The sequence below is a fragment of the Aspergillus ibericus genome (genome assembly GCF_003184845.1).
Source record: "Aspergillus ibericus CBS 121593 unplaced genomic scaffold BO80scaffold_2, whole genome shotgun sequence".
NCBI classification, from domain to species: Eukaryota; Fungi; Ascomycota; class Eurotiomycetes; order Eurotiales; family Aspergillaceae; genus Aspergillus; species Aspergillus ibericus.
The window spans coordinates 711,577-732,161 of record NW_020292100.1 but is presented as its reverse complement, the minus strand read 5'-3'; the positions used below and the strand labels follow the sequence as shown (position 1 = coordinate 732,161).

The 20,585-nt window shown below is 49.9% G+C and overlaps 3 protein-coding genes across 3 annotated transcripts; 1 reads left to right on the top strand and 2 right to left on the bottom strand.

The window, feature by feature from the left end:
• Nucleotides 1-642: 642 nt before the first annotated feature.
• BO80DRAFT_344083 (uncharacterized protein) lies at nt 643-1,821 on the top strand (the record flags this gene model as incomplete). Its single annotated transcript, XM_025715260.1, has 1 exon — nt 643-1,821. One exon carries the CDS (start codon nt 643-645, stop codon nt 1,819-1,821), a length of 1,179 nt encoding a protein of 392 aa, XP_025580081.1.
• Nucleotides 1,822-2,886: 1,065 nt separating this feature from the next.
• On the bottom strand, nt 2,887-4,783 carry BO80DRAFT_460818 (glutamate dehydrogenase). The gene is made up of 4 exons (XM_025722408.1): nt 4,485-4,783; nt 4,146-4,421; nt 3,812-4,098; nt 2,887-3,762 (listed from the first exon to the last, which is right to left on the bottom strand). Exons 1-4 carry the CDS (start codon nt 4,528-4,530, stop codon nt 2,989-2,991), a joined length of 1,383 nt encoding a protein of 460 aa, XP_025580080.1. The 5' UTR covers nt 4,531-4,783; the 3' UTR covers nt 2,887-2,988.
• A 7,056-nt stretch (nt 4,784-11,839) lies between these two features.
• Nucleotides 11,840-12,939, bottom strand: BO80DRAFT_80183 (uncharacterized protein). Its single transcript, XM_025724808.1, has one exon. The coding sequence runs from the start codon at nt 12,772-12,774 to the stop codon at nt 12,112-12,114; it is 663 nt and encodes a 220-aa protein (XP_025580079.1). The 5' UTR covers nt 12,775-12,939; the 3' UTR covers nt 11,840-12,111.
• Between the last annotated feature and the right edge of the window lie 7,646 nt (nt 12,940-20,585).

Here is a 20,585-nt window from a genome sequence, read left to right as displayed (position 1 = left end):
TATGATGGTATGATGGTATGATGGTATGATGGTATGATGGTATGATGGTATGATGGTATGATGGTATGATGGTATGATGGTATGATGGTATGAAATGGTTGAGTTAGGCGGTTGGTGACAGGGAAGAAAGAAATGTTCGTGATGGCTTTGACTTGGATTTGTGTCAAAAGGTACAGTTAGTTCCTTGGAAGCTGGTGGGGTTTTAGTTTCGACTGCCCAGGTGCGGACCGGATCATCGGCTTCTGGCCACTATGGTTTTCTTCTCAGAAGCTACTAACTTATTATTTAGATACTCTCGATACTCTATATGAATTTCCCGTGGAGGTGAATCTATCTGACTTGTACAACCATAACTAGCTGGTGATTGGTCCGGGGGTGGGGCACGGGATCCCGGGTCAACTAAGCCGCTTCCGGCCTGGCCCGGATCACTGGACCCAACCTTATTTCTCCGGGGGGGTCCTCCCAGGCTCCCAGGCTCCCAGGCTCCCCAGGTGGGTGGGATCACTGGCTTTGTTCTTCCGCCGTCCCCTCTCAACTCACCATCCCTTGATCCGCTCCTTCAAGTGTCACCGCCGCTCTTGCGGCCAGCTGTTGAAGGCACGAATGGCTACGTTGTCGCGTCTTTGGCACTTGCGCCTGGGTATGCCATCCCTACATCCAACCAGCACAGTATGTTGTATATTCAGTATTCTGTACCTCCTCTCCCTCCGCTATTACCATTCCGTCAGTTCTCGCGACCCTACGTCCTATTTCTTTGACCCCAGTCATGCCTACGAACCGCGCTACTCCGCACACCGAATCCAAGAAGCAAAGTCCTTCCTCAGCCGGGCAAGCAACTGGCCCTCTCCCCCAGAGCCCCGCAACACCCCGCCAACGCTCTGCGTGGGGGTTGTAACGGTCCGTCGACGGAGAGAACAATACGTCGGACTCACCGTAGCCTCTCTTCTCGAAGGGCTAACTGAGTCCGAACGAAACTCCATCTTCCTCGATCTACTCATTGCACATACCGATCCCATGGCCCACCCCATCTACTCGGAAAAATGGGTGGAAACCCTCCCCGACCGCGTCCTACGCTATCCGCCGGATGACCCCGATCTCCAACAAATCCGCGAATGGGAAAAGGGAGGATGGTATCGGAACAAAACCATCTACGACTTCACCCATCTCATGAAAGATTGCTACGACACCGGCGCGGAGTACATCGCCATGGTCGAGGATGATACCTTGGCAGCCACAGGCTGGCTGTCCTCGACCTTACACGCCCTCGACACCATTCAGCAACGGACTACAGCAGCTCAAAACAACTGGATCTACCTCCGCCTCTTCTACGTCGACGACCTCCTAGGCTGGAACGCCGAAGAATGGCCCCGATACCTCTCCTTTGCATTCCTCTTCTGGGCCGCATGCACCGGAGTCTTAATCTCCATCCACCGACGGTTCAGACCCATCCCAACAAGTACAATCTATACCATCTCCGGCCTTTTCATCCCAGCAGCGATAGCGCTCCACTTCCTAGCCGGACGACAAACCATGTGGCCCATGCAGCCCGGAGTCCATGAAATGAATCGATACGGGTGCTGTTCGCAGGGTCTGGTGTTTCCGCGGGCGATCATCCCGTCGTTTTTGGAGCATACGGATTTGACGACGGATTGGTTGGTGGATATGATGGTGGAGAAGATTGCCGATCAACAGGAGTGGATGCGGTGGGTGGTGGTCCCGCCCGTGCTGCAGCATATTGGGGCGACGAGTTCAAAGGGACATGGGTTTGATCGGTCGGCGAAGACGATCTGGAGTTTTCGGTATGAGGAGTATGCATACTGACAGTATATACTACTCATTATCTGGGGTTTTAAGTCGGGGTTTATTAGGTTTATCTGTATTAATGTAATGAAGAAGGATTTCATGATGAATGATACTACCTCTCAACTGACATCCATCAAACAAAACTCCCAACAATTGAATTAATAGTACGGCAGTATCACCCCTCCGCAAATACAATACAGTACATAGAGTACTTCGAACCCCTCCACGAAAGAAAACAGATACGACCACAATCCCAAAGTCAACTAAAATTACCTACTTTACTCACCTATCACCTACTTCCTATAGAAATGGATCTAATACACAACTAGCAAGTAATCCATTCCACTGCCTCGACTCGACTCTCCTCTCCTCTCCTCTGCCAGAATCTATAAAATCAAACTCCTCTCGATAGGATATACTCCTTCACGAATGAAAGACTCGTTCCTATGAGAGGAGTATACATCATACAGTCATAGGTTAGGTAATACTAGCATCATGATGTAAGTGTCAGTTCTGGAGGTAGAGGAAAAAAGGCTTACACTATACTAGGGAATAGTAGAGTGGGGTAGACATGTGGAGATATTTGCATTGAATTATTGACTATTGGTGCGTAGTGGACTACATATGATTATTGGTGAGGGGAGGTAGGAGGTGTTTGAGTTGGTGGTTAGTACTACTACCTACTACTAAGTATAAGGAGAAAGAAACTGTATGTGGGGGGAATTATTAGAGATAGGTGTTTCATTTTATTGGAGGTTGTGATTATATATTTATCTCTCTCTCTCTCTCTCTCTCTCTCTCTGCTTTTTTTGATTTCATGGTGATGGTTTAGTGTACGTTGAACCTCCCATTACTCTGCAGTGTACAGGGTTGTGAATCAGAGTGACGTGCTGGTTTTATTGTATGCTTCTGTACTCCGTACTCGGGTCGCGTGGTGTACATAGCCTCAGTGGCTACCCGCCGCCTATTTTAAGCTGAGGGTGACTTAATCATGGCTTGTCTACATGTCAGGAAAATAAGCTTACTTTATCCGGTAGTGGGTACACTACACTACACTACGGCAACGGCAACGGCACGGCACAGCAAGCACAGCAAAAGGTATCATATGATCCATCTAGGTCCGAAACACCGGCGCCTCTATCACGCGCTAAAAACAAACATTATCATCACACATCAGAGAAACATTTACCACCAGTCACCGTGGTCCTTCATGGCAGCAGCCACCTTGGTGAAACCGGCAATGTTGGAACCAGTCACCAGGGAAGGCAGGATACCCTCCTTGGGAGTAGCGTACTCCTGAGCAGTCTGGAGACCGTTCTGGAAGCAGTCGCGCATGATGTCCTTGAGACGAGCGTCAACCTCGGCAGCAGTCCAGCTGAGACGAGCAGAGTTCTGAGCCATCTCCAGACCGGAGACAGCAACACCACCGGCGTTGGCGGCCTTACCGGGAGCGTACCAGATGGCGGCAGCACCGGCGTTGGCCTGACGGTGGGCCTCGAAGGTGTCGATAGCCTCCTGGGTGCAACCCATGTTGGAACCCTCGGCGATGAACTTGGCACCGGCGTCAATGAGAGCCTGGGCCTCCTCACCGGAAACCTCGTTCTGGGTGGCGGAGGGGAGGGCAACGTCGACCTTGCCGACGTGAACCCAGGGGCGGGCACCGGCGATGTACTTGAACTTGTTGGTGTCGTTGAAGGGAGCGGCACCGACGATGCTGGCGAGCTGCTTGCGCTCAACCTTGATCTGGGCAATGGCCTCGATCTCCTCGGGGGTGAAGCTGCCCTCACCGTTGATGACCAGGGAACCCTGGCTGTCACTGAGGGAGACGACGGAACCGCCGAGCTCGATGACCTTGAGAGCGGCGTACTGGGCGACGTTACCGGAACCGGAGATGGCAACACGCTTGCCCTTGAAAGACTCCTGGCCGTTGGTGGCGTGGGCGATCATGTGCTCGACGTACTGTTGTCATTAGCTTGACGCTCAGAAAAAAACTGCTGGGATAACATACGTAGACAACACCGTAGCCGGTGGCCTCAGGGCGGATCAGGGAACCACCCCAGCTGCCACCCTTACCGGTGAGAACACCCTCCCACTGGTTGCGGATCTTGCGGTACTGGCCGAAGAGGAAGCCGATCTCGCGACCGGTGACACCAATGTCACCAGCGGGAACATCGGTATCGGCACCGATGTGCTTGGACAGCTCGGTCATGAAGGAAACGCAGAAGCGACGGATCTCGTTGTCGGACTTGCCCTTGGGGTCGAAGTCGGAACCACCCTTACCACCACCCATGTTCACTAACCGGTTAGCCTGATTCAGCCAAAGGAAAGGAGGTATAACATACGGCCGGTGAGAGCATTCTTGAAGATCTGCTCGAAACCGAGGAACTTGAGGATGGACAAGTTGACCGAGGGGTGGAAACGGAGACCACCCTTGTAGGGGCCGAGGGCGCTGTTGAACTGGACACGGAAACCACGGTTGACCTGAACGTTGCCAGCATCGTCCTCCCAGACGACACGGAACTGGATGACACGCTCGGGGACGGAGACGACGGCGAGAGCCTTGCGGTATTCAGGGTTCTTCTGGAAGAGAGTGGAGTTCTCAAGGGTGGAGGCAAGCTCTGTTGCTGTCAGAATTGATCCCTCTGCAGAAATTGTCACGACAAGGAAAACATCTCACATACCCTTGTAGGCCTGCTCGAACTCGGGCTCACGGGGAAGGTTAGACATTTTGAAGGAGGAACTTTTAGTGGGTATCTAAACAGGGTATAAGTGTGGGAGAAAGAAAGTCTGAAGAGGGAAGAAGAAAAAAAGAAGAGGGGAAACGAGGGAGGAGGGGATTTATGTTCTCGTCGGAGGGGCGACGGCGGGGAGACTTGCTACAGCCGGAGTCGGACAATCGCCCCTCAGGCTGGTGCCATTTTCCGCTGGAGGCCCGCCTGGCAACGGTCAGGACGGCCGGCTGCCGGGCGGGTTGCAGTGGCGCCGAACTTCGGGCTCTTAGTCGATACGTTGAGGTCACAGAATCTGCCCGTTATCTATCGGCGGGAATCCGCTGGCCCGCCCGCCAATGACCAATCGCCCGCTGGCAGTCGGGAGGAACCGGGTGGCAACCCCGTCTTGGGTTGCGGTCGGAAACTCGAGTCGGATAAATTTCTGCAATTATACCAAATGGCCATAGCCTAGTATAAGAATTAAGTAGAAAGTACGGAGCACCGAGTACTACTTCCTACACTTAAAATATAGAGCATTCCGTCGACCGTGATAAAATGAATCGTCGCATCTGTACGCCAAGAGATCCTACAAGTGGCGGGTCACCTGACTCGCGCATTCCCATTGGCCTGGGCGCCATGACACCGCCCCACGTGCCTTATCTGATGCCGGATTTCCTTTACCTACTCGTATCGCCCAATCCTCCCCAACTTCGTCGGCCGCGGGCATCACATCTACCGGAGATCTTTCCTCCGATAATAGGACCATCACACCTTCCCCCATGTACCCCGGTGAGCCCCGGCGTGGGGGAAGGATTCCTGTCATGGTTGGACACGGGTCACTGGGGGATCTGATCATGCGACCGGTTGGTGGTCGGGGGATTCACCGGTGAGCTTTATGAGATAGTCCAATGCTAGTCTTCATAGGATGGTTGACTGGCTCGGAACGGGGAGGGTTCTAGCCGACCAGTCATGGAGACACTGGTGTCATGTCACTGTCACATTGAACGGTCTCCTCCACCCATGTGTGGAGTGTAGGGGGACATCAGCGTTATGTAACTCGATCTCGGGGAGTTCTCTCGATCAAACAGTCAATAGGTACTCCGTTGCATGTGAATCTGGGGGAAACCGGGATGCTAGATGAAGTTAGACCACTGACTTGGGCTTTGGGATGGATGCTGCATTGCTGACAGTCACACCAGGTGGACCGGCAGGGTCTTGATTGCCTTTAGGTTGGCCGCTTGCCTATCAGTTGCCTTCGCCTAATCCTACGGTGGCGTCCGGGCCAATGAGAAGTCACGCTACGGACGGGGCACCGCCCCCACCCACCGTGCTGAGATCGCCAAGAGGACTAATGCATCCCAGGCCCGATATACTTCCTACGCGCAGGTTGGTGGTGATGCTTGATTGGCATCGACCGGGAAGTTTGTGATGATCACGAGGGGGATGAGTTTGGACAAGGTTTGGTTGGACTGGTTCGTCTGGGGCAGTGTGCGTGGATATTCAATCAAAATGGGGATGATGAAACGGCCATGTCAAGAGTGATCAAGTTGAATGTATCGTACATAGTATGATTTGAGATGACTTCACTCATTGCTGTTGAATGCCTGGTGGTGCGGGGCATTCATTCGATTGGCAATATTACAGCATTCCTGTATCTTCACCATTGTATTGAATTGTCGGGTATTGTTATATAAATAGAGACATCTATCCAGGCTTGTACTATCTAATATCCATCTCATCATGACTAGCCAAATAATACTCCACAGATACCTAATCCTCTCATATACACTGCCGAGTACCGTATTTGACCAGTTGACCCAGACTAAAACGTTGGCTATCGCATTACCGCATACAGGGCTGAAATACCTATAAACCACCACTAATTCGAATATATGACCACCACATCGCCATACGATCAATCTTAGACCTGTTCGCGGATAAGCGGTCTAGTAAGTCACAATCAAATTGATCCACAATACCCGGTTCACCCCATGGATACAGTTAATCCTAACAACAGCAGCGAGACAAGGGTTACGAGTCACTCGGCTCGGATGATAAACTTGCTATAAACGCAACTACTAGGATTTCCACCCTAGGTGATGAGAGCAGTGTCGTTGACCTACGCCCAGGAAGGTTCCAATTCTGCCCGCTGAGGGTTTGATATTTATATCGCTTTGTAAACCGGGGCTCATAGAACAGATTGTCATGAGCAGCTTCGACTATGTCGAACTCATCTAAGCTGCATGCACAGGTGCAGCAATCAGATATGGTGCATTCCACTGATCTAGCGCCGCGATGAGACTTGCTAGTGTACTGTATGCTCCCACCACAACTAATGGAAAATACCAACCACCTAGCCAAACTACTCGACCAGCCTCAAACTGTAGCCTCAAAACGAGCTGCTCCTAGTGAGACCACTACCAGCAAAATTCTCACGTCTGAATGTATTAAAGCCAGACAGTTTATCGTGGTTGTTATTCATCTAGAATCGTTGATACGATCTACGACAGAACTCAGTGCTTTGTCTTCCCTCAATTGCATAAATATCTCCATTTTTTTCAGTGAGATATTCTGCTGGAAGCGCCGCCAGACCTTGTGCGGGTTCAGGTATAACAACGAGCTCCGCCCTTCATGATATCTACTTCGCAGGGAGAATACAGCCTGGAGCACCTTTTGGGATGTACAAGTCCCTGTACGATATTCAATGGCGCGAAGACTACCTCTCCCACTACTATGGTATGCAGAATCCTGCCTTTAGGCTGCTTCAAGTTTGATCCACAAGCAAAATATCGGTGATGAGACCGGCATTAAACACGTTGACGTCTTCAATGAAATAAGTAACATACCGTCACAATAGCATCCACATACTCTCCATATCCATCTCTTGGAATAAGAGACATTATGCTGCTGGATATAACTTGAAAATGCTAGATCAAGAAAGATTGACGACATCGCGCAGTACGATCTAGAGGCAAAATACTTCACCTCTGGCGAGCAATAAGCTCTTCATCGGTATCAGGCTTGCCTGAAACCGTGCAGCGGTATTAAAATGATCATCTCATAACAGCAGATGAAGCCGCAGTAAATACAAGCTTCATGGTCTTCCTTAATGCCAGTACTTCCATGGTTAAGGACACTCGTTACCGGTGTCATGCCGTCTGTGACGTGGCACATTATCTACACAGTCAATATGACGAAACAACATCATACTAAGAGTCACATCATATGCGAGGATGTTGTCATCGTCTCGTCTATCCAGACCAGATCTAGACCCCAATTCCCAAGGTCTATTAATGTTAATGCAATCATGCAAGAAGAACAGTCATCCATGGTCATCCGAGCGCGGCAGTACTATCAACTACTTTGGACAAACGCTTCAATCACTAATATGAATCGATTATCATCTTTTTCCCCATTATTTTCTATCCCACCACTACCACAATAACATCATATACTATAACTCCAACCACGACCACAGTTTCAGCTTCAGTCGCTATCTAATTCCCAACCCACCACCCACCCAAAGCTCGATTCCTCCGGAGTTCCCGAAATTTTAAGAACATCCCAGAACGTGCATTTGTGGAGAAATGGGCTTGGAAATAGAAGCTGAAGACAAGTCGATCATCGAAATGTTTTAGAAGCGGCTCTGCATTCCCCAACGAGCAGTGCATTGTTTTTCGCTCTATGAACAGTGTCACTGAATTGTCACTTACGAAGCCCTACAGAAAGCAGGCCGAACGGACCAGAATATCTCCTGGTGGGTACTATATCGAATCTATAAGAAATTAGACAAAGATGTTGCCCTTATTGGACGCCGAGGGGACTACTTTGGCTCTTTTTCTTACTGTTTCGAGAGAACCAGCTACAAGCCAGAGTGACTAATTCGCGGACAGAGGATTATATAGTCTCGGTAGGAAGACATCCCAGACCCGATCAGTCTTCTACAAGCAGAACCGTCCAATATCAATTCTATGGAAGATCATCTACAGACAGACTAAGAGACCCAACAAATCTGGAATAATATATCATCGCCTTTCATCTTGCATCTGCCTGCCACCACATACATACAAACTTCTTCAATGTCCCAAGGGTGTGAATTAACATGGATTGCTTGGCTTCTTTTCCATTGTGCAGTCTACTGAAGCATGGAAGCACCCTTATCGCTAGGCCCTATGCCTAGTCACTACAGGAAACAACAGAAAGCACTTGGTGTATGACTGCGACCCACGATGTCCCAAACGAAGCGAACCTACCCTTGAAGCTTAGAAGCAATGGACGCGGTTCTATATAGCCGGTTCCTGGTATCGCTTTGTCATGTCATGTCATAAAGGAACCGTGCATCAGCAATCCGGCCACCTACGGTATCGATACAGAACGGGTCACCGCCGTACAGCGGGTTGATGAATTGAAGATATTGAGAAATATAACGAGTTGTACGATGACTGCCTAACCATGAGATAAGCAAAGAAAGTCAACTATGGCCCAGGGCCTGCAACCTGTACGGCGGTGGCAGGAGATTTGCCGTGGAGAGCAAATTATCTCCCACAGAGAACATAAGGAACCAAAGTAGAGGCGGAAGAAAGAGGACTCGAGATGTGTTTTTTTGGCTTCATGAAGTGAAGGACAGAATGCTGACACGGACATTGCTATGGGGGATGCACCTGCATTATCCATGATCCTCTCCCCTCTACCGGTGGGCCTAAAGCAGATGATGAGACGCTAGACTGGGGGGTAGACTTCAGCAGTTATCACGTGCTGTGTTCTTCCATCGCTACAGAGGTGGTCTGTTCAGGAAATTGTGTCTTTGGATAACATATTCTTTGTCGGCTGGAGACTAAGACCAAAAAGGACTCCCCTTTCAACAAGGATACTGTCAGAAAAAGCCCAAGAAGGCACAGATCTTCTCTTTATCGATGGTTGACATCATTTCTGCAAGACTGATATACAATGACTTCTCTCGTATCCCTAGGCTCAACAGCTTTAGCACCAAATGGACTGGTCCCATTTACCTCAACGAACGATGCAAGCTGCTACCACATCTATAATGCTGAATAGCACAACACATTGAAAATACCCTGCACCTGAATGGTCCTGGAAAGAAAGCAGACAAGCGGAAGCAAGATTACAATGAGATAGATTCGCCTGCAACAAGTGGGAACACGGGCATTAAATCACTTCTTTTGTTATTCACTTTCGAGCCTCTTAATTAAATACACAGGGCTTGGCATGGTCTGTGTATCTGATTTTGATATTGCCCCCCATCATCAATATCATGATATTGAACAAAGGCAGCCCTCAACTGCTGTGGATATGCGTCGAATCAGTATACGTCTATGAATCGAAGATGTAATTAGCTGGGTCATTGTGCACACATCTACTCTTCAGAACGGAACTGCATGACCTGTATTGCAAAAAATCAGGCATTAATTGCTTGAGGGCAACGTATGTTTTCTGCTGTGATACGGCGATGGATTCCACACAAGAAAATTACATTATCGTGAGAGGCAAGAAGAGAGCGGGTAGCGGACACAATTTCCCAAATTCTAGTCAACATGGACAATATGTATCTTTGTGGTCTCGTCATATACGATGGCAAGCTTCTGCGACTGAGTCGGAAGGAAGCACTAGAAACATTATTCATGTTTCTGGGATATGGTAGTTCTTCTGGTCAAACTCGAATGAGACCTGATGATAGGATACTGTATAACCATACAACTTTCCTCCAGTCATCGATTCCTCACACGATGTAGTATTCGATCGTGTTTGACATGGGTACATCAAGGCTCATCATAGTTGGAGAGGAAATGGTGTATAGTCATACTGTTAATATTAAAACATCAATACATACATCTTTCACAGGCTCACAGCAAGCACCGCCACAATATGGAAGTTTGTATGGATGTTGTACTGTCAGCGGTATTCAACAACGTAATTTCACATAAATACATGCTTGTATCCCATACCGTATGTATTTCTTGATCTGAAGAAAGAGGTACTTCCCTCACTCTCTACCACTACAACCATACAATCATACTCAGAACACATACGTTCATACACTCTACAACCCTATACCTACATCACTACGCCATCCCAGATACAAACAACCTCACACCCTAAATACACAACAAAACATCCCATACACTTATACCTCATATCCTACTCCGTACGGAGCACCCTACTTTCAATACAGGGTACTCCATACTGGATAACCCTCTAAACCTGTCCCGTACTCTGTAAGTGATGTTCCCCTACACCGTTACGGCACTACGCTAACACCTAGCACTTCCCAATGTCCCGTCCCACTCCCACTCCCAGTCCCATTGAAACTTTGAAGTTCCCACTTCCCCCATCTCCAGCGGACCAGCAGCCTAACAGCCTAGCCCCCCCCCCCCTAACCCCGCCCTTCAGCCGCGCCACCTACCACTCGGTTCCCCCCATCGAAAAGTCCAGAAGAAGTTTAATCGCTGTGCCCTGGTCCAGTTCTATTCTGTCGGTATGCGGGTCGGGATTTGGATGAGTTGCCTTTTGTTTTCTTTTCTTTCATTCCTTAGTGGGCTTGGTGAAGAGGCAGATACGTGCATATAGACACTTCACATGTCCTATATATAGAGTGTAGTGGTTTGGTTTGGTGTTATTTGGTTCAGTGAATCATGTCTCATCCATGGGTTATGAATTGCAGGTACCGATTACCCTACCAACCGACCACTGGAATAGGGTACTGTAGTGGACATCGGATCACGGCTATCAAGCCCTACTTTCTCTCTTTCTTTCTTTTCCACCAGTTCCACTGTTCCGTAACTATCCCAATTGCTTTGTAATCATCACCCTCCTATTCCTACACCCACTCTTCCGTACGCCCTAGGTATCAACTATGATCCCATTCCCGAACCAAACCCGTGGGGCGACCGACCGAGCATCCGACCGGTCGGATGCTCGGTCGGTCGGCATCTTACTACTCCGTACCTATCTCAAACTATACAGATACATAGGTAACTGCCCAAAGAGAAGGAAAGGAGAAAGAAAAAAAATTCAATCCGACCGGTGCCTCAATTAGGATAGTAGGAGACTGGATCAAGCTAATGCCGCGGTCCGTCGGAAGGCGTTGGTTGGCGTGGTGTCAGGGGCCGGTCAGGCATCAATGACAATTATGCTAGTTGGAGACCTGACCGGACACTACTAGTATATAGTAGTAGTTATGCTATTGTTGTAGTGTGTCACTAAGGCTATGGGGATATATGGTACCTATATTATGGTCGTTATAGAGTCGGTACCCGATGCAGGGGCTTAGTACTTAGTAGGGGCTGAAAAGTGGAACATCAGGTACCTGAGGATTTATCTGAAGCAGGTCACTACTTCATGAAAAGGGGTAAATATCTCGTGTTCTTGTCGTATAACACGACCCTGCCAGAGGTGCAACACTCAGTTAATGTGAAGCCAAACATTATGAATCCGCGAGATCTATCGCGCAATATCTAGAATTCGTATGATCGTCGTCTCATGCTGAGTCTCACCAACTCCGTGCTCCCGCCAGGTTGGTGTAGAAAGATGGCCAAAAATATCAGTAAAATGAAATAAATGTGCAAGCAGTCGTTGATTGTCATCCCCGTGAACTCCGGTGTTGTGACAATTGTGATGATGAATCGAGAAGCACATCAGGCGCTCGCGGCCCAACCATCCAGTCTTCCATCGCAAGCCACTCGCTCCAACTCCGCTCCGCCGCCTCAATCTCCGAATCTAATGGCCCCTGTAATGGGCGTAGAAATGGAATCGTCTCGAGCGGAAGCATGTCGTAGTCCTTTTTCACCGCGGCCCACCCACCACTCTTGGCCGCAAAGAGGTAATTGCGCCGTTCCTGCTCGTGAAGGGGCCCAATGCCTGTGCCCCAGTCGTCCCCGAAGAATCCATGCAGCACCCCCGGGAAATCCATCCCGGTGGCCACGAGACGGCGTATGTATGGGATCAGTGAGACGGAGGGGGGCAGCGTCGAGGCGGGAGAGGATGCAGCCGATGGCTGATTAGCGGCGGAGGGTGAATCGACATGAGAGTTCAGAACCGGATTCGACTGCCATTGGAAGGGGAGACGGATGTTCAGATATGCGGAAAGCGCTTGGACAGGAACGCTATGTTGTGCATGGTCTAGAAAGTATCGCTGACAGTTCTGGTATCGTGGGTGCCATTCAAAGATGTCAAATTCGTCACTCGTAGACGCTTGGGCAAGGCCCACCATCGCGGCCGGATTGAGTTGCTGGCGATCTTGCATTGGGGACCCGGACGAAAGACAGCTCGAGTTGCGAGGGTTCCTACTAGACACTACTCTTAGTCGCTTTCTTCCACACCAGTCTTACATGGTGTGTGGTCTCTTATCCACCGCGCATTGAAGCCAAGCATGAGACGCAGTGACATAGATGCGAGCATCAAGACAAGAATAGAGACCAGGTGAAGAACACTGCGTACCTGTTGGAGAATATACTTCGTCCTCGACGGAGGAGGGACACACGAGGTCGCGGGGTCGGGGTTGGTGAGGGTGAAGGCGAGGAGCGGAACAGGGCCCGGATCGCGAAACCTAGTCCTCTACCCGAGTGAGATTCGTTCATGGACATCTGCTAGGCGGGGTCCATTTATAGGAGGGACAAGAACAGCTCATGACAGTGCATGGGCCGAGCAGGAGGGGAAGGAGCAAGCGAGCGGAGGAAGTAGATGTAGACGAGGCTCTAGATGATGGGACCCATCGAGAAGACGAGATGGGGGGACATGAGACATACATAAATCTTCGGCCTGAGACAGGAAGAAAGTGAATTAAGAAACGGTTGAGCGAAAGAGTTGGATTGCGGAGCAGCGTTGGCCGTGGACTGGACCTGGATATTGTTTGGGACGAGGAGTGACTAGAACCAGAACGGGTCTACCCGATAGGGTCACTCTCTCGGTCAGGGCAGTTCAAGTTGGGCTGGACACAAAAGGTCAGTCAGTGACTGGTAGTATGGTCAAAAAGAGGTCGAGCAAGCGTATCATATAAATAATCAAGATCTGATACTTTCTTTTTTATTTTTATCTCGGCCTGAATTTTTTTTTTTTGGTCTTATTATGTCTTGGAATAAATGTATTAATATTTTCCCCTTAATTTCTATTTTATTCGATTTTATTTTTTCTATCCGTTTGATGATTTTTCGGGGCACAGCCAATAATGGCCAGCAATAAACCCAGTCCTAACCCTCCCCTCCCAGACTAGGCAGAGGTCCGCTGGCACAGAACAACGCTGATTAATCCTGAACCATTGATCATAACTTCAATTTAGAGGCATCATCCTCAGAAGAGTATCATAGTGAAGACAAAAGAAAAAGATATTTGTCCGAATTAACTTCGGCCATGGTTCCCCTCCCAAAAATAAAAAAGGCAAAATCAGGTACAGATCAAGGGAAGGGTGGTGCCCCGTATCTTAGCAGCTCCGTCCTTAGCGGATGGCAAAAAGCGCTGGTCATCGCGTGTCCTTTTCGCTGGTGGACCCGGGAAAATGCTGATAGGCCCGTTGCCCAGATCAGAGATATCCGTGCAGCTGCACTGGGCACAGTTGCGACGTGCCTCCTTATGTCCATCCCTCATTGTACTAGAAACTGCTCCGGCTCAGTCGGGCAAGCTGAAGCCTCAACACCCGGATACCTACGTATTCGGGAGTCTGGCATCAGGACCAGGGCTGAGTTACCAGGGTACTGCACTGTGCAAAGGGGAAAAAACAGCAGGGTCAGTGTGCGAGATGTAAGATCGTCCATCTGATCCGACCCAGTAACCGTCGTGGTATGCTGACGGTATTACCAAGGCCGGTAACCAATCAATAGAGCTCTAGATGGCCAGCCTGAATGGTAATTGGTGACGGCTAGGGCCCTCCCCGTCGCCAATCATTAATCCGTCAGCCATGTGCCCGCCATATCAAGCCTGCAAGCTCTTCAGGATTCCTTCTCACCCTCAGGGAGGGATGCGGTGTAAGTGGCGTTTCCATAGTTCTGTCTGCTAGTCGTGGCACACGCGGCGGTCAGGAACCCCTTCCTTGAACTATCAGCTGTCCGGAGACGATGGACTACCCTTTTCCTTCTGCCTAGTAATGCATCGTTTCAGTCATCCGGGCGCTCGGTAGTGATGCTCAGCGCCGTCAACGGAATTGACAGATAAGCAGAGGTTAATGCATGTTGGATGTTGGCGGGGTACAGCATCGGCAGCTCTTTATTGCCGGCCTGCTGTGATTGACTGGTTTCTTTTGGGTCTGGCTAAGGACTAATTACTGAATCGTCCAGGTTATTCCATGTTAGGTGGTCGTCTCAAGGAACCGAGTTGGTAGGCGCTGGCCAACGGTCACCACTTCACCTGTTGGGTGGAACACCCGCAGCCGCATGACGGGGCGGAATCGATCCATTCAGTCCTGCAGTAGTAGATATTTGGGGGAGCTAAATTTCTTCTGGCGGAGAGGAAAGACTAAGGTAGGTACTAATGTACTACTAATCAATAAACAAAGAACTGTCCCGATCTAACCACCAATGGCAGGGTAGACACCCTACAGTTAGACCAAGCCAGCCAGCTGACCCCACCATGCAGGTAAAATTCCACAGGGCTCGCGAGAAGGGGTAAGGTAAGGTACCGTCAGGTAAGGAACCCTCCCCTCCAGGCTCACCCCGATCCTTTAGCGGCTCTACTCTTGTCTTCCTCTCATCTCTCCCAGTCTCCATCGCCTGGTTTCCGGGAAAAACTTCCACAACTCAGATGATGGGTTCTTTTGCTAGATGGTCCACAAACCAATGTAGCCCACAGGCATTGTGAACTATTATCGACCAGTGCCCCAGCGTGCGCCTTGATGCTAATCACATCCGTTCAGGTCCGCCAGGCTAATGCCAGAAAATTTGCCACATCGTGACGCCGGGGAGTTTTGACACCAGCTCAGGCCCACTCCCTGCAATATCGAGGCCGCTTCTGCACCTTACTGGGCGAGTTATTGTGCCGCTGGACTAATCGCTGGCTGATGCCGGCATTGGTGACGTCTCGTCCTGGTCTTTGTTGATGTTTTCCCTGTTCGGTCAGCTTGCTCCTGATCCAGCTGGTACAGGCAGAAGGATTCACAGGGGCAAACGAGGAAAGCACTAGCCCGGGCACATCGGGAAATATCTCGATTGAAACCTGCAACTATGACTTCGCTTGGATTGCCTGGTCCGAGAAACCCGTCTGAAGACCAGACTGCAACACATGCGCAAGCATGTCCCCGCAGGCATGGAAACAGGGATGGGAAAAAGGGAAATGCTGGAGGAGCGGTGAGGCAAACACTACAAAACAAGCACTAACTGACTGTCTAGTGCCCACACCTTGCGGCTTACCAGACGCCATACTCAGGGTGCAGGTGATGTGCATTCTTCTCCTTGACGGCTTTGACAGATACCTACCGAAACAACGCACCGCAATGCACCTGCTTCGTATCTCTGCGCCATGAACCATGGCTCAGTGTGGCTCGTTCGACCGGGTGGCTGTTGTGTCCTGCTATCGTTGGTGGATCTGGGTGAGTTTTGCTTTTTCCCCTTCGAGATCCTCACTGCGCACGGCTCCCAAGAGGTTAAGTGCTTACAACACCGGGGTGGCCAGATGCATTTCGTGCGGTTAGACTACCCTACGGTACAACATACAACGAAGTCAATGCGAGATAGCCGTTGACTGCGCTATGTGACACCAGCACCATCTTTCGGTTCTGTCAGGGGGATCTAGATTGCAAGGAAAACAATTCCGAGGGAGGCTTGAACAGGAATCACCTCAGAATCAATATATTACTGTCCTCCGCCCGATATTTCTGGTTCAGCTCATGCAAGGCGACACAATTACCTGCTCTATCTGGCTCGTCTCATATCACCGACGGTCCGTGAATGGGGTAGCATCGTCAATTCCCGGAATTCGCTGCCATTATGTATGCACGAGCACGTTCATCATACCCACAGTGGAATTCTAGCCCGTTTAATTGGTCACCTGATAACCTAGAGCTGCATAATGCAGTGTGCCCATGTTGGACCTCGCATGCGCTTTTTTGCCACAAGAAGTGGCCCGTCGCGACTTCCCGTCTGGATTTTTAATTTTACATCGGAGAGAAAGCAATAGAAGTGTGACATCTCACCTGGGCGAACAAATACCGATTCGGAGCCGAAACGTCCATGCAACTATTGGGGGGTGGAGGTAGGGGATGATCGGGGTTCCATGAGCTTACCTTGGGTCACTGCATGTTTTTCCATGGGTGTGTTACCGTTCCGTTCGGTACCCCCTCTGCAGGTTGGGATTATTACCGCGGGCCAGTCTTTCCCAGGAGATATCGCCCTGATCGACTTGCTGATGCCTCCAAACTGAGCCCGCACTAATACCCATCGCAAAGAGATCTCCGTTCTCAGGATACCACCTCCCGGTTGCCTCGGAGTGACCGACGCCACAGGATCTACATTGCAGCCACAGCACAGTTTGCCACCGTGGCGCGTCAGCCGTCTCCAGCCACCTATTATTGCCACTAGTCTGCACTAGCCACAGGTCGCTGCATGGATCAAGGGTTTGCCAGCCACACTAGCTGCTTTTAGTGTGTCGCGAGGTTTCAGATGCTACCAAACAATGGTGCTGTGTCTAGCCTGTGGCTCGGCCGCGTTCAGGTGCGCAAAGACCCCACTGTTGGCACATCATAGACCAGGGCAGAACTCAGACTAGACTGCTACAACTACTAGTAAACAATAGTCACTTGGAAGGCTATGTCCACAATTCATACCTTTGGTCAACGACATGATCGGCATCAATATACGATCGTCTACGCAAGATTAGAGTTATACTCCAAAAGGCAAATGCATCACTAACTTTGGGTTCCTTTGACAGCCTTAGCCTCGTGATGTCTCATTCCGGATCAACAAAGCATCAATAACTGGGCAACAAGGCAAGGCTCATCTCACCTAGCATCTGGGAACGAGCCAAGTCTTCTAGCAAGGTGTCAAGGTCTCCCTTCAGGACTTCTCAACCATCCATGTCCGCTCTCCCCTGGCAGACCAGCATACAGCCGGGTGGGCCCTTGACTGCGACAGCGCCGCTAATGGATTCAACTGAGTGCTTCCCTCTTCAGCACATATAAGTGGTGTGCCTACCAGCCATCCCACATACTAGTTGTCTCCAGATATCCTAGATTGTCGAGTAATGACCAGCTCGAGTTCCTATAACACACCACATGGCTATAGCTGCTAAGATTGGGTTCATGGCCTACTTTTCTTCTCATGTTGTACGGGTACTCAAGTCTCAAGATGCAGCTATTGGAAAACCAATGACATGCTAACAGGTCGCCTACTTGTGTACAGGTAACGTGCTAACGCAAAATAAGGCGCTCTTTATTGCTTATCATGTGTGTCCGGTTTGCAGATGACCTTTGAGACAGCCTCATACATATTATGTACTTGCGAGATCTAGTTCACTTTTAATGCATCATTTCACCGGTGGGTCTTTCTGTTTCAGTCTTTATTCTTATTGGCAGCATGCCACTGCTCCCGTGGCTTGTTGCTGAATATGGTATTCTTGAGCCGTACGGCTAAATGCTTAGAAAAATTCTACCACGGCTTCTAGATGAGCCAAGTCTCTGAGGACGTAGCATGTACATCCCTTGCTTTCTAATATCTTAACCGAGGCTTCGCAATGAGTTGCCCTAAGGATCAAGCCGAGCCGCCGAATTAGCGCCCTAGGGCTCGAAGTTGGGAGTTTCGGTGTACACGAGGACACACTGTGTTTTCTCTGTGCGTGCATCATCTGGTTGCCTTGTAAGTTTGGATTCCGTCATGCAGACTCTGTTAGTAAGGAAGAGTCTACCTCTCTAAGTCGGGGTTCCGCGGACCCATCCATTCGTTCGTCAGGATATCCAGATTCCGCCCACTACCGGAATACGGCACCTGAGCATATCTCCACCAGTGGATGGATTCTAACGAGTCAGGATCTTATCCAGTGGGCTTTTGTTGGCACATCATTTGATTACTCGATGTTCTCCAGCGATCAAAATCTAGGCCCCTGAAAACGGTCACTCTTGCAGCCTCCGAATGCCAAGTCAACTATACTTCTGTCCGGTTAAGCGATTAAACCATCTTTTCCCCAAAACGCCCAAGTGCTAAATCTGAAACGAAACGGCCGATGGATCCTTGGGTCCAGGGGTCTATCCACTTTAGGAGACCAACAGATCACGACTGATGATTTGTCCTTCTCTCGAACATACTTCCTGCATCCGAGCCTATGGGGTCCGTATTTGACGCCCGACTGACTTTTCACTCCTTTTGTCCTACACGCCGCGTTCCCCTATTTTTTGGAAAGGTGAAGGAAGGTGTCCGTTACGGATCCAGTCAACGCCGCATTTCGTTTCGAAACTCACGCTCTGCTACCCATCATACAGCAGCACTGCAGTCGTCAGCAAGTGTCAAAATGACTGGGGTATCTTCGCTTGCACGAGATTCAACTCGGCCGATTATTACTCGGTCGAGTCAAGATCCGATCTGTCGGAACCCAGAAGTACTGCAGACCTCGGATCCGCAGGCAAGTGGTAAGCATAAACCTCCAGTGTTTACCTTGGGCATGTGGTGTCTACCATTGTTCTGATCGGAATCTCAAGATCAAATTTCCATTGATTGTTCTATAGATGAATGAACAATGCAGATGACAGTTGAGGCTGGTCCGGGGTTCGGAGAATTTCTGGCGTCATGTTATGTCATGTTGAGACGCGTCATCGAACTGGTCTTGTAGCTTACCGGAATTAGTTACCACCTTGTATTACCATACCTACAATACCTTGGTGACCTACGGAGTATACCGCATGCACTTGAAGGTCGACTACACAGTACTCCTCCACACACCCTGCTATGAGGTCATGACTCTGACTGAATGTTACTAGTACCTCCGGTGTGCCAGTATCTCCGACTGGTTTTCTCCCGTCATGCAAGATTGCTCAGTGGCCGTCCACGGAACTCAATACTCAATCGCTCCGGCTGGGCAAGCAGGCATAAGCAGGATGCAAGTCAGGAGATGGTCATGACTCGTGAAAGTATACTGCCTTGCAGGGTCCGTTCCAGTTGACGGACTTACTTCCAAACCTTAGATAAGTCTGTGAAGCAACATCAACCTTCTAACCCAACATTGTATACGTACCTCTCACGCTACTCGGTATCACAGGAAATACAATTCCGACTCGTTGGCGGACGGGTCGTACTCGCCAACAATACCGTGTACAGTTGCCCCTTGATCCTCCGGTGTCTCATCTTTCCCAAGATTCCGATCCTGATCGCTCACAAGCGGGTGGAGAGATCGGCAAGGGTAGGGCCAAAGCAAGATCTATCATCCATGACCCATCGCCGATTCGCTTAACTTTTTGGGAGGGTCCATTGTGCGCTTAGTGGCCCCGATTCCTGTTTTTGCTTCGGAATTCCCGCACGCATTCTCCAATCCGAGTATGTATGTCCGCTGAGCCGCCGATCTGGTTCCACGGTAAGTCTTCTGGCCACATGCACAGTGGCAGTTCCGTTGGCCTTGTCGCGCTGGATAGGGTCCGTGTGTCTGTATTTTTGAGTATGGATGTCCACATCGTGGAACCACGGCAAATGTCCGAGAAGCACGCTGCCTCTGCTTAGTTCTTACTAAGGTATTACCCAGTCTCCCTGGGAGTGGTATCCCTTGTCACTTTGACCCCTATAACCCATTTAGGTAGCATGTCCGGTAAGTGGTCGCGGCCCTCTAGTTGAGGCGCAGACGATAATGTAATTACATCAAGAGCATGAAGTTGGAGCATCGATCTCCAGTAGTCGAATCGGTCTAGATTCCTGCACAGACATGCATCATGTGTGATCAGGCCATAACATGAAGCCCAACCCGGCACGCTTGACACTTCAGTGATCAGTGTAATCTTTGCCTTGTATCAAGCCCGGACGAGGAGATACTGTCAGCCTGAGTGCCTGACAGTAGACCATCATGTGACCCGTGCTTATCTAATACCACGTGATCGGCACCTGACGTCGCCAAACAATGCGTGAAGCTTCAAGCTTTCCCCGGAATCAACAACTGTCA